The sequence below is a fragment of the Prionailurus bengalensis genome, chromosome B3 (genome assembly GCF_016509475.1).
Source record: "Prionailurus bengalensis isolate Pbe53 chromosome B3, Fcat_Pben_1.1_paternal_pri, whole genome shotgun sequence".
Taxonomy (NCBI): domain Eukaryota; kingdom Metazoa; phylum Chordata; class Mammalia; order Carnivora; family Felidae; genus Prionailurus; species Prionailurus bengalensis.
This window is the reverse complement of record NC_057355.1, coordinates 36,237,587-36,249,722: the sequence shown is the minus strand read 5'-3', so window position 1 is coordinate 36,249,722 and position 12,136 is coordinate 36,237,587. Positions and strand designations below refer to the sequence as shown.

At 46.5% G+C, this 12,136-nt stretch overlaps 1 protein-coding gene across 1 annotated transcript; it reads left to right on the top strand.

The window, feature by feature from the left end:
* The first annotated feature begins 3,590 nt into the window (after positions 1 to 3,590).
* On the top strand, positions 3,591 to 6,311 carry RPLP1 (ribosomal protein lateral stalk subunit P1). The gene is made up of 4 exons (XM_043554042.1): positions 3,591 to 3,806; positions 4,496 to 4,570; positions 5,602 to 5,719; positions 6,193 to 6,311. The coding sequence occupies exons 1-4, from the start codon at positions 3,735 to 3,737 to the stop codon at positions 6,270 to 6,272; spliced, it is 345 nt and encodes a 114-aa protein (XP_043409977.1). The 5' UTR covers positions 3,591 to 3,734; the 3' UTR covers positions 6,273 to 6,311.
* The last annotated feature ends 5,825 nt before the right edge of the window (positions 6,312 to 12,136 follow it).

Genomic DNA, 12,136 nt, shown 5'->3' with positions numbered 1-12,136 from the left:
GGTCCCTAAACTGAGGGATTCCCTTTAAAAAAATTTTTTTTAATATTTATTTTTGAGAGAGAGAGACATCACAAGCAGGGAAGGGCTGAGAGTGAGGGAGGGAGACACAGAATCCAAAGCAAGCTCCAGGCTCTGAGCTGTCAGCACTGAACCCAACATGGGGCTCGAATTCAGGAACCACGAAATCATGATCTGAGCCGAAGTTGCACGCTTAAGTGAGCCACCCAGGTGCCCCCTAAACTGGGGGATTCCAATGGAGATGTTTGGTCAGGGATGATTATGAAATAATGACATTGACTACACCACCTTTCTAGGAAACTACGTGAATTCCGAGAGGGAAATAGTTGATGGAAAATATAAAGATAATCATTTTTGATAGGAGGAATTACATTTAGGTTTCATATCATGTAGTAAAACAGTATGTACATGTTTTAGACAATTCAAAATATCGAAAATTTAAAAAATATCAAAAATAAAGAAGTTAAGATCCTGATGAAAAGAAATGAAAGATGGCACAAATAAATAGATATTTTGGGGGCACTTGGGTGGCTCAGTAGATTGAGTGCCTGATTCTTGATTTCAGCTTGGGTCATGGTCCCAGGGTCATGGATCGAGCCCATCAGGCTCCGTGCTGAGCACGGAGTCTGCTTGGGTCAGTCTGTCTCTCTCTCTCTCTCTCTCTCAAAATAAAAAAAGAAAAGAAGGATATTTTGTGGTCATGAATCAGAAGAATTGTTAAACTGTTAAATTCATATTATCAAAATGTGCATACTACTCAAAGCAATCTATAGATTCAAAGCAATCTCCATTGAAATTCCAATGGCATTTTTCACAGAGATAGAACAATCCCCAAATTCGTATGGAACTACAACAGACCCTGAATCGTCAAAGCAATCTTGAGAAAGAATAAAGCTGGAGACTTCATGCTCCCTGATTTCAAACCATAAATCTACAGTTACCAAACAGACGTTGACATTAAAACAGGCACACAGATCAATGGTACAGAAATAAAGCCATTCATATATGCTCAATTAATTTATGACAAAAGAATATACACTCAGGAAAGGACAGTCTCCTTAATGAATGGTGTTGGGAAAACTGGTCAGCCACATGCAAAAGAATGAAAATGGACCACTAGCTTAAACTTTACACAAAAATTAATTCAAAATGGGTTAATGACTTGCCTGCAACATAAAACTCCTAGAAGAAAACATAGGCAGTAAACTACCCGACACTGATCTTGGCAATGATTTTTTTGCATCTGACTCCAAAAGCCAAGGCAAAAAAGCTAAAGTAAACAAGTGGGACTACATCATACTAAAAACTTCTGCACAGCAAAGGAAATCATCAACAAACTGAAAAGGCAACCTACTGAATAGGAGAAAAATTTATAGTGATGCCTGGATGGCTCGGTCGGTTAAGCGTTCAACTTCAGCTCAAGTCATGATCTCGTGGTGAGTTCTAGCCCTGCGTCGGGCTCTGTGCTGACAGCTCAGAGCCTGGAGCCTGCTTCGGATGCTGTGTCTCCCTCTCTCTCTGCCCCTGCCCCGCTTGTACTCTGGTTCTCTCTTTCTCAAAAACAAATAAACACTGAACTCATACAACTCCGTATAAAGAAAAATCCCATTAAAAATAGGCAAAAGATCTGAATAGACATTTTTCAGAGGCATGCGATGGCCAAAAAAGCACATGAAAAGATACTCAACAATACCAATCATCGGGGAAATGCAAATTAAAACCACAGTAAGATATCGCCTCACACCTGTTAGAATGGCTATCATCAAGAAGACAAGAATACTAAGTCGTCATAAGGATGTGAAGAAAAGGGAACATCTGTGCACAATCGGTGGGACTATAAATTGGTGCAAGCACCTTGGAAAACAGCATAGAGGTCCCCCCCGCCCCCGGATTAAAAGTATTACTACCATAGGATCCAGCAATTCCACTCTTGGGTATTTATCAGAAGACAACAAAAACACTAATTCCAAAAGATATATTCATCCCTGTGTTCATAGCAGCATTATTTACAACAGCCAAGACACGGAAACAACCAAAGTGAACGGATAAAGTAAATGTCACCCACAGAGGAATATTACTCACCTGTAAAAAAGTATAACATCTTGTCATCTGAGGCAAATGGGTGGGCCTTGAGGGCATTATACTGTGTAAAATAAGTCAGAGGAAGACTACTGTATGATCTTACTTATATGGGGGATCCCACAACAAACAAAAATAAACAAACCAAACTCCTATATCCAGAGAACAGATTGATGGTTGCCAGAGGGAGGGATGGAATGGGTGAAAGGGGTCAAAAGTTACAAACCTTCAGTTGTAAGTCACTAGATGTAATGTACAACGTGGTGACTATCGTTATTAATATATTATTTCCTCCTTAAAAGTTGCTAAGAGTAGGGGCGCCTGGGTGGCGCAGTCGGTTAAGCGTCTGACTTCAGCCAGGTCACGATCTCGCGGTCCGTGAGTTCGAGCCCCGCGTCGGGCTCTGGGCTGATGGCTCGGAGCCTGGAGCCTGTTTCTGATTCTGTGTCTCCCTCTCTCTCTGCCCCTCCCCCGTTCATGCTCTGTCTCTCTCTGTCCCAAAAATAAATAAACGTTGAAAAAAAAAAAAATTTAAAAAAAAAAAAAAAAGTTGCTAAGAGTAGACCTTAAAAGTGGTAACTGTGTATGGTGATGGATGTTAACTATTAACTAGACTTCCTGTTATCATCTTGCAACATATACAAATATCAATTATGGTATACACCTGAAGTAAAAATGTTATGTCAATTATACCTCAAAAAAATTTTTAAACTAAATATAGAATCCAATACCAATTTTATTAAGCTTCAAAAGATACACGATGGCAATTCAGCACCCACACAGGCAGCAGGTGCATCAAGATGTCTTGAACATTTTAAGGGCAAGTTTTAGACAATTTCCACCCTAACACAGGATGCCTGAGTTATAAAAAAAAAAAAAAAAGAAAGAAAGAAAAGAAAAAAAGAGAAAGAAAAAGAAATTGAAGTGGAAAGTTTCCCTAAATTCTTAACAGATCTTCTGTTCTTAAAATAATAGTTGCTTACCTCTTAGGCTGTGTCGGGATTAAATGAATCCTTGCAGAGTGTGGCTCAATCCCTGGGATATAGGCGCTCAAATGCTACTGCTCTCCGAACAAGCTTCTCTCTTCCTCTTAAATCACTTATTTTATCCGAGACGCTGCGCTAAGCAAGCGAGCCCTCCGGGCTGAAATTTAGCTCCTGCGCTCCAAGTGGTCACAGCCAGCTGGGGGAGGCTGCCAACGTCATTAAATGCCTAAATACTGTTACATGGGATACAGTACGTGGGAGTGACGTCCATTTACCTAGATAACTTTTTCCTAAAAATATTTTTACTGTTCATGAGCCCTGCGTTTCAGCTGAACCAAGAGAAGACGCCACTACAAGCGCGGACCCACCAACTTTTCGAACTCGCTAACAAGCCAGTCACGCTTTGTGCGCAGGCGCCCTGGTGGTCATCGCAGGAGCTTCTCGCTCCGCCTCTTCCGCCAGGCGCGGGCGCCGATTGGTCCGCGTGACCAGTATAAGATGCTGTGCGCAGGCGCGGGACTCCCTTTCCTCAGCTGCCGCTAAGGTGCTCGGTTCTTCCGAGGAAGCTAAGGCCGCGTTGGGGTGAGCCTCTCACTTCACCCGGCGACTAGCACCGCGCTCGGCAGCGTCCGCTCAGCACTTGCCCGCATCATGGCCTCCGTCTCGGAGCTCGCCTGCATCTACTCGGCCCTCATCCTGCACGACGACGAGGTGACGGTCACGGTGAGTGCGGGCCTGGGCCGGCGGCGGGGTGTGCTTGCGGGCAGCCTTTTCCCCTCTACGTGCCAGGCGTCCCTGCCAGGCCCTTCCGGCCGGAGCCGCGGCCGTCAGCACCCCGGCGGCGGGGCGGACGCTCGGTAGCGGGCGGGCCCGCGTGCCCGGCCGCCGGGGACCTTGGCCACGTGCTGGCCCCCGAGGGACTGGATTTCACTTGGGCTGCGCGCTCCGGCCTTGGGAAGCTTTCTTTAGCGAAGCTTTCTCGGCGTGGGGGCATCCTCACCCGCACCGAGGGCACTTTATCCCTGTTTGGTGGGATGGCCTTGAATTCCTGCGGTCCTCTTAGTAGGCCTTGTTGGGCCAGCACATAAGCTTGCTCCACCCCGCGGCCTGACTCGTAACTTAAAATAGCTGCGTGACTTAGGCAGGTCCCGGCCTGTGAAATGGCAGCCAGGTGCCTGGCACCCGGGAGCAGGATGCATTTCTTTTGCTCGTGATAATCTTAAGAGTGTAAGACTTGTGTTAGACATGATGGGTTTAGATAAGCATACATGAAAAATACGGATGGAATATTTAAAGTGGTTACGCACGGTTTTGTACGCACGTTTTGAGTGATTTACTTTCAATCGCAGTGTTTTGGAGACATTTAGGAAAGTTACACTTCCTGATGGATTTTTCTGTTTTACTTTTTTTAGGAGGATAAGATCAACGCCCTCATTAAAGCAGCGGGTGTAAATGTTGAGCCTTTCTGGCCGGGCTTGTTTGCAAAGGTAAGGTGATGGCCTCAAAGCGACTTCGAGAAGCAGACTTGTGGAAGGTGAACTGATTACCTTCCACAACTCACGTATTCATAGGACATGAAAAATGCTGGAAGATGCCGTATTCCACTGGATCTTTTTGAAGTGACAACTTCTTCATAGTTCCACATCTAGTGTCTAATTAAAGTTTGTCCTGCCTTTTCTTTCTTGATCTCAGTCTGGTTTCTCTTTCCTTCTGTTCTGAAACCATGACCAAAAACTACACGAGATACCAGCCAGATGACTGCTTAAAAGGGTCACTCAGGAGATAATACCACCCACACTGCTTCAAGCAAATCCTTCCAGCATGATCTGGTTTTGTGGAAATTGGGCCTGGTGGCCTTTCATTGACCATTTACTGTTTGTTAGGATATAAAAAGACTGACGAAGACAGGATTCCTATCCCCAGGAACTTGGCACTGGCTACCTTCCGTTGTATATGTTACTTAATCTCTGGCAAGAGGCTGTTAGTTTCTATCTCTTCAGGTTATGTCCTCCAAAGAGTTTTGAAGGATTGAAAGCATTAGGCTTTTAAGAAAGGTACTCTTTAATAAAAAGTCCCTGGACTAGCAGTCTGAAAAATTGAAATCAGCGTTGAGAGGAGACCTGCAACTATGGAAAGAATCCTGGTTTGAGTGTTTAAGGAAGCTTGCGTTTTTTGCCAACAACTTAAGCCAGCATTTTGGGACCAGTTTGCTCATCTATTGAAGGGATTCAGTTATTCTATCTTGCTACTTAAGGTACCGCATTGCAATTGTAACATTCAAAGCTTGAGTCATTTTTTTGTGACTAATTTTTAATATGCGTGGCCCTATCTAAAGTAAGTCTAAGGGAATCTCAGTGGCAGACAAAAGGTCACTGTCAGACTGCAGCAAAGGAGAAAGGAAGAGCAATATAGTGTTGGGAAATGATTGCTGTAAGTTGAAGTGGGGTACCTTTTGTGGGGTAGGTACTATAACAAAAGGACAGAACTGAGTGTCACCTGTATGTGTACTGTGTTACAGGCCCTGGCCAACGTCAACATCGGGAGCCTCATCTGCAATGTAGGAGCTGGTGGACCCGCTCCAGCAGCCGGTGCTGCACCAGCAGGCGGTCCTGCTCCTTCCACCACTGCTGCCCCAGGTAGAAAACGTTTTTTTTTGGGGGGGGGGGCATGGGAGGGAGGAGTATGGAGATGAAGAGCTATCTTGCCTACAATACTTAAAAAAAATTTTTTTTTAATGTTTATATTTTTGAGAGAGAGAGAGAGACAGAACATGAGTGGGAGGGGAGGCACAGAGGGAGAGAGACACAGAATCTGAAGCAGGCTCCAGGCTCTGAGTTGTCAGCACAGAGCCCAATGTGGGGCTCGAACTCACAAACCACAAGATCATGACCTGAGCTGAAGTCAGAGGTTCAACCACAACTGAGTCACCCAGGTGCCCCACCTATAATACTTTTTAGTTTGCTGAGAGTCGATGATGTATAGAAATCCTAAACCCAGGGGAATAGTTGGGAGGAAGTCTAGGGTATTTTTGACCATGTAAGCTGAAGGGCCTGGGGGTCTTTGGAGTGTAAAATATTGAGGTGTGTGATCGACTGTTTTTGTTTTTTAGCTGAGGAGAAGAAAGTGGAAGCAAAGAAAGAAGAATCAGAGGAGTCTGATGATGACATGGGCTTTGGTCTTTTTGACTAAATCTCTTCTGCAATCTGTTCAATAAAAAGCTGAACTCTTTGTTGCTGTTGGTTCTGCCAGTTGTTTGGGGATGTGCTTTGTCAGGATGATCAGCCTTCTGGTATGACACCAGCTGGGTGTTTACCCCTGCTAGCATCTCGTGGTGGGAAATAGCACACAAGCTGGATGCTGTACCAAAAATGCATCTAGTATTGTTGCACCGAGAACTGTGTGGGGAGGTGGGAGAAGACAAGATCAGAGCAGATGCCTTGTCGGGGCCACATGTGTTAGTTCATGATTACAGGGTTTGTCCCCTTGATGGGAAGAAGAGTCACTGATGGTGTAATCAAGACCTCTTGAAAATCCCAAATATATTCCTGGCTACAAATATTTGTGCTGTGCTGAGCCAGAGTACTATTAAAACTTTGGGTTTAGTTCAGTAGTACTGAAGGAGTGGGAAGAATTCAGGTTTGAGTCCCCACGTATTTACACAAAGAGGCTAAAACCAAAATTCAAACCAGTGTTTGACTAACAGGTTTGGGGGACCTCCAAGGGTGGCTGAACACTGGTGTGGAGACTGGTTCACTTCAAAATACCAGGGGACCCGAAGACTTGGGTTTATGAAACCTGATTTTGTCTTCAGAGCATCTGTTAAGTGCCAGGCACATGGAACATCGTGGCCCTTTTTTGTCTCCATTTAACACCTGATGAGATCAGGAGTTGATGAAAAGCTGGACTTCAATCCCTGACTGTCCCCACTCCATCCTATGAGACCACGTGTGGGGTAAATGGCTGGTGTGCCTTGTAAAACACCACCTACAACCCACAACTCCGCTTCCAGGTATTACCTGAGAGAAAATACGCAATGGGAATCAAAGCAGTACTTTAAAATGGCAACATTCCTTCAAAAGGTCCATCAACTAGAAAATAAATGATCCTAAGTTAGCTTTGAAAATGAACTATGGATATAGAGAAATCCTTAATGGTATGAGGCTGGGTTGAAAACAAATCCCAGCAAACTGCGTATAACACCCCACCCTTTTCCTAAAGGTCCAAAATAAAAGCTGGGACATCTACAAGAGATCAGTCAGGGACACTCACTTTAGGACCGTCAGAACAGTAGCACATAGATGTCATTCAACTTTTGCGAGTTTTCATGTATTAGAAATGAGTCATTTGCAGACCAGTGAGGAATAAGTCATAAAAATGACGGTGGGGCTCCTGCCAGCTCAGGTGGAGCGTGCAACTCTTGTTTTGGGGGTCATGAGTTCAAACCCCACCTTGGGCATAGAGCTTAAATGAAAACTGATCGACATCTACGTTCGGTGCCTACTTCTCCCCCCTAGCCTCATCTGTCAGCCAACAGCCAAGGCCGCCCTGATCTCAGGCACATCACGTCATGGCATTCTGCACGACAATCCCAAGGGAAAGCCCCAAGTCACAGATGGGTCAAGTGGAAGCCAGAGGTTAGCGGGAGGTAAAGACGAGTAAGTGGGTGGAAGGATTCAAACCAGGCCCCGACTGCAAAGCCTACTCTTTGCATCTCTCCCCAGGCTGTCACTCCTTTCTCCCCTCCTGCATCAGTTTCCTCATCTGTAATGATAGTGTCTACTTCACTGGGTTCTGGAGAGTTCTGAGAGAATAGGAATTCCTTGCCTTTGGTGAGCACTCAGGTGTCAGGAGGGAATACCGACACTTCATGTAGCCAAGGAAATATTTCCAATGGGTTAAAGAGAACACTTAAGAAGATAAAGGAAAACAGCACCTAGAACAGAAAAGTGGTAAATCGTGATATTATAAACATCAAGTTCAGTTATCTGAACCAAACAGTACAATCACAAATGTTCACTATAGTGGTACTCAAGTGTTTTTGGTTTTTTTTTTAACGTTTATTTATTTGAGAGAGAGAGAGACAGAGAATCCCAAGCAGACTCCACAGTCAGCACAGAGCCTGACTCGGCCTGAGCCAAAACCAAGAGCTGGACGCCTAACCGACTGAGCCAGCCAGGCACCCCAAGACTCAAGTGTTAACATGGCCTCATGGGTGGGCCCAGCTTTTGAAAAGAAATCTTTTAAGGTAGTAAAAATCTAAATAGAGCTAAAAGCTTTCCCAAAGATGATCAAGCTAGGAGACTCACATAGCCCTGTAGAAATGCTATCTTTTTATTCACTTGATATTGAATTAAAAAGTCGGCCCAATTCCACTCCCCTTTTAGTTCTCCTGACCCTGAATTTCTTCTTGGCAAAATGGGAACAGTCTCTAGTTTATATTGGGGAATGAACAGAGTAAGGGAACATGCCCATCAATGCTTGCTCTCGTATGCTGACACTATTTCCCTTCCGCATAAGGTACAAAGAACACAGCTGGCAACCCTGGGTCTCAGAATCCCCAGGTCCAGCAAGCCTAAGCCTTGCGCTCTTCAAACCCCCTCCTGCCAGTCCTTTGCAATCAGGCAGCAGCTTGGGTTTCTCATAACTGGTTTCCCACTTCTGATTGTTCACCAAGCATACTCGCTACTTTGTTTAAAAAGCTCCATGGGGGGCGCCTGGGTGGCGCAGTCGGTTAAGCGTCCGACTTCAGCCAGGTCACGATCTCACGGTCCGTGAGTTCGAGCCCCGCGTCGGGCTCTGGGCTGATGGCTCGGAGCCTGGAGCCTGTTTCCGATTCTGTGTCTCCCTCTCTCTCTGCCCCTCCCCTGTTCATGCTCTGTCTCTCTCTGTCCCAAAAATAAATAAACGTTAAAAAAAAATAAAAATAAAAATAAAAAGCTCCATGGTTGGGGCGCCTGGGTGACTCAGTCGGTTAAGCGGCGGACTTCCGCTCAGGTCGTGATTTCAAGCCCCGCGTCAGGCTCTGGGCTGATGGCTCGGAGCCTGGAGCCTGTTTCAGATTCTGTGTCTCCCTCTCTCTGACCCTCCCCCGTTCATGCTCCGTCTCTCTCTGTCTCAAAAATAAACAAATGTTAAAAAAAAAAAAAAGCTCCATTGTTTCTCAGGTTTTGTTCACATCTCTCCTGTGACCACTGAAAGCACACCCAGGTCCATGGCTGGGATTAGCAAGGGGGCCAGGATTAGGGGTAAGAGAATTTTAGGAACAGACTTGCTTCCCGACAAACCATCTAAGAACAACAGTTTTTACAAAAATCCATATTGTCACTGGATGTGTTACACAATGGCATAAAAAAAAAAATCCAAACCTCCTGTCAACTGTTTTACCCTGTTTTGTTTTGTTTTGTTTTTTCTTCTTTCTTCTAAAAATGATGAGAGAACCACACATGAAATTCTAAAACCACCTTTTGGAAAAGAGAAACGCTCTAATTAAAATGAAAGAATTCAAAATACGTATGCAACAGAACAACTTGGTATATCGCTACAAATGCAAATAAAAGCTGCCAAATCCTCTCTCCCCATAATTTGAAGGAGGATCTACAGTAAAATTCTGAGGGAACAACGCGAGCCAGGCGGTTCCTGGTTTGGTTGGGTCGAGCTTTGTAGTTTAGAAATAACTTTCACCCGTGTTCCCATTCTGACCTTGACCTCATCAGGAGAACTTCATTCGCCCTGTTCATCTATCAGACTGTTGGCTCAGAGAGTTTGAGTGCCTGCCAGGTGCGCGCAGCTAAGGTTAAGGCAAAGCCAGGCTCACCACCTCCGTGGTCTCCGGTATTTCTTCTACTGCGACACAGTGTCCCCTCCACACATGTGCTTTTATAAGGTACGGTGATGAGCCCTTGATTTTTTTTTTTTTCTTCTGTCACTGTACAAGCCACCTCTCCATGTTCTTATCTGTGCAAACCAGCCTGGATAATTCAGCTTGAGGTAGACGTGGGCCGCTTTCAAGAGAGCGTTGTTGTTGGTTTCGTTCTTCTGAAGCAGCCCGATGTCTCTCAAAGTCAAAGCACAGATTCTACACAGCACCATGAAACCTGGACTGTTCAGGTCTGATTCAACAACCTTCCGGAACACTCCTGTGAGGACACAGGGTCAGGGGCCATCCCTTATCTTCACAAGATTGCTCAAAATAGTTATGGGCTTCCAAAGAACCTTCCAACTTCTACTCAATTTAACTCACTAAAGCTTCCACTCCTCTGGCTTGTATACTTTGAGGGTTATTATCACATCCAATTAAAAGGGGGGAAAAGTGTGTGTTGCACCTTCTATATCTTTGTATTTGCTATTCCCCGCTCTCGCCCGCGCCAGGGACTACCTACCCCAGTTAATTCTGTCAAGCCTTAGGAAGCCCACCCAGGCTGTATAAAACCCTCTTCTGAAAGTTCTCTGTCTTACGGTCTCTTAATAGTAGATGTGTAATTACGCCTTTATGACAGGTTGTTCAGTATCATCCTCCCCCATACAGTAAGCTTGGGGAGCAGGGCTGTGGCTCACCTGTACCCCCCATACTTATCACAACGTCTGGTTCATCATTGGTGTTCAATATGCATTCATCACACTGTCCCACCCTTTCCATTTACACGGGAGGAAATCGGGGCCCAGAGGGTGGGAGGAACTTGCTCAGCGGCAGCGAATGGGACAGCCAGAGCTGGAATCCAAGGCTCTGGGCCAGCAGATGCTCTTTCCAATGCAGCAGGCCGTGCAAGGGCACAAAACCAGGCCTGCCCCCCCATCGCAAGTTTCATTCATTCATTCATTCATTCATTCATTCATTCATTCATTCATTCATTCAATTCCCACCTGGGCGCACCTTCCAGGTTACCAGGTACAGGTGAGGGTATTCGGGCCCTAAGGTGGGAACCTTCTGAAGGCCGAGACGCTCAACCAGGTCTAGCCTCATGCATTCCTTAATCCTAAACCCACGGGACCGGCTCCGCGAACAGAAGGCAGGGGCGTCCGGAGGTCCCCCCAGGTGAGGCCCCAGCCAGTGCTGAGCCGGGAATTCTCAGCCGGTGGGGCAGCAGACGCAAAGGTGTGGCTCCCTCGAGCCCGCAAACTGCCTTCTGGACAAAGTGACATGTTACCTTCCCTGTCACGTCCACGTCGCCTAGGATGAAGGCAATGATGCAGGAGGTTGGAAAAGGAGGGCAGGCGGCTGGATGAAGGCGTCTCTGCTCGCCTCTGCTTCACCCGCAATATCCTCAACCCGCCTGAGGTGCCTGAGACGCCTCCCCGCCCTCCCTTCAAGCTTTTATAGCCTGCCGCTCGCCAATCAACGTCGGCGCTGGGAGGAAGGGCGGGACGAGAGGCGGGGCTAAAGACCGAGTGTGGCCGAGGGAAGCCGAACTTTTCAATTGCACTGAGGACTATTGACCGCCAGGGGGCACGCGCGGAGCCTCCGAGCCTTTTGCGCATGCCCATTAATATTAGTTCCGCTGGCACTAGCTTTTAAGTCTGGTTTAGTGGCGATGTCGGTGTCTGGGGCACTCGTTAGTAAATTAAAGCAACTAGTCTGTTGTGAAACCTCTCTGTCGGGAGATTGCAGCACTTTCGTTAACCAGCAGGAATGGGATGGGGCATATTTGTAAACTGGGAATAATGACCCCCAGGACTGGCTTTTTGGGGCGTGGGGCGCGACAACAGGTGTCTGCGTTTGGGCACCCCTAGTTAATTATCACCTCAGTTACTTCCCTGTTCTACTTTAGGGAAGTGGGTGCTGACTGTTCCCAGCATCTTCATTTCCAGAAAGCGTTTGCGCCCAGAGAAAGAAGTGAGAAGATTTGCTCTGCACTTGGCTGCTTATCATCTCGCTGAGTCACCTGGGAAGCTGTTAAACAAAACAGAACAAAACACAACATCCGAATGAAACAGAGAGCAACAACTTACCCAGCTTTCTGGGCCCTTCCGCAGGCCAAGGAACCGAGACCTCCGGGGATGCGGTGGGCGGGGGGGGGGGGGGGGGGGGGGGGGGGGGGGGGGGGGGGGGGGGGGGG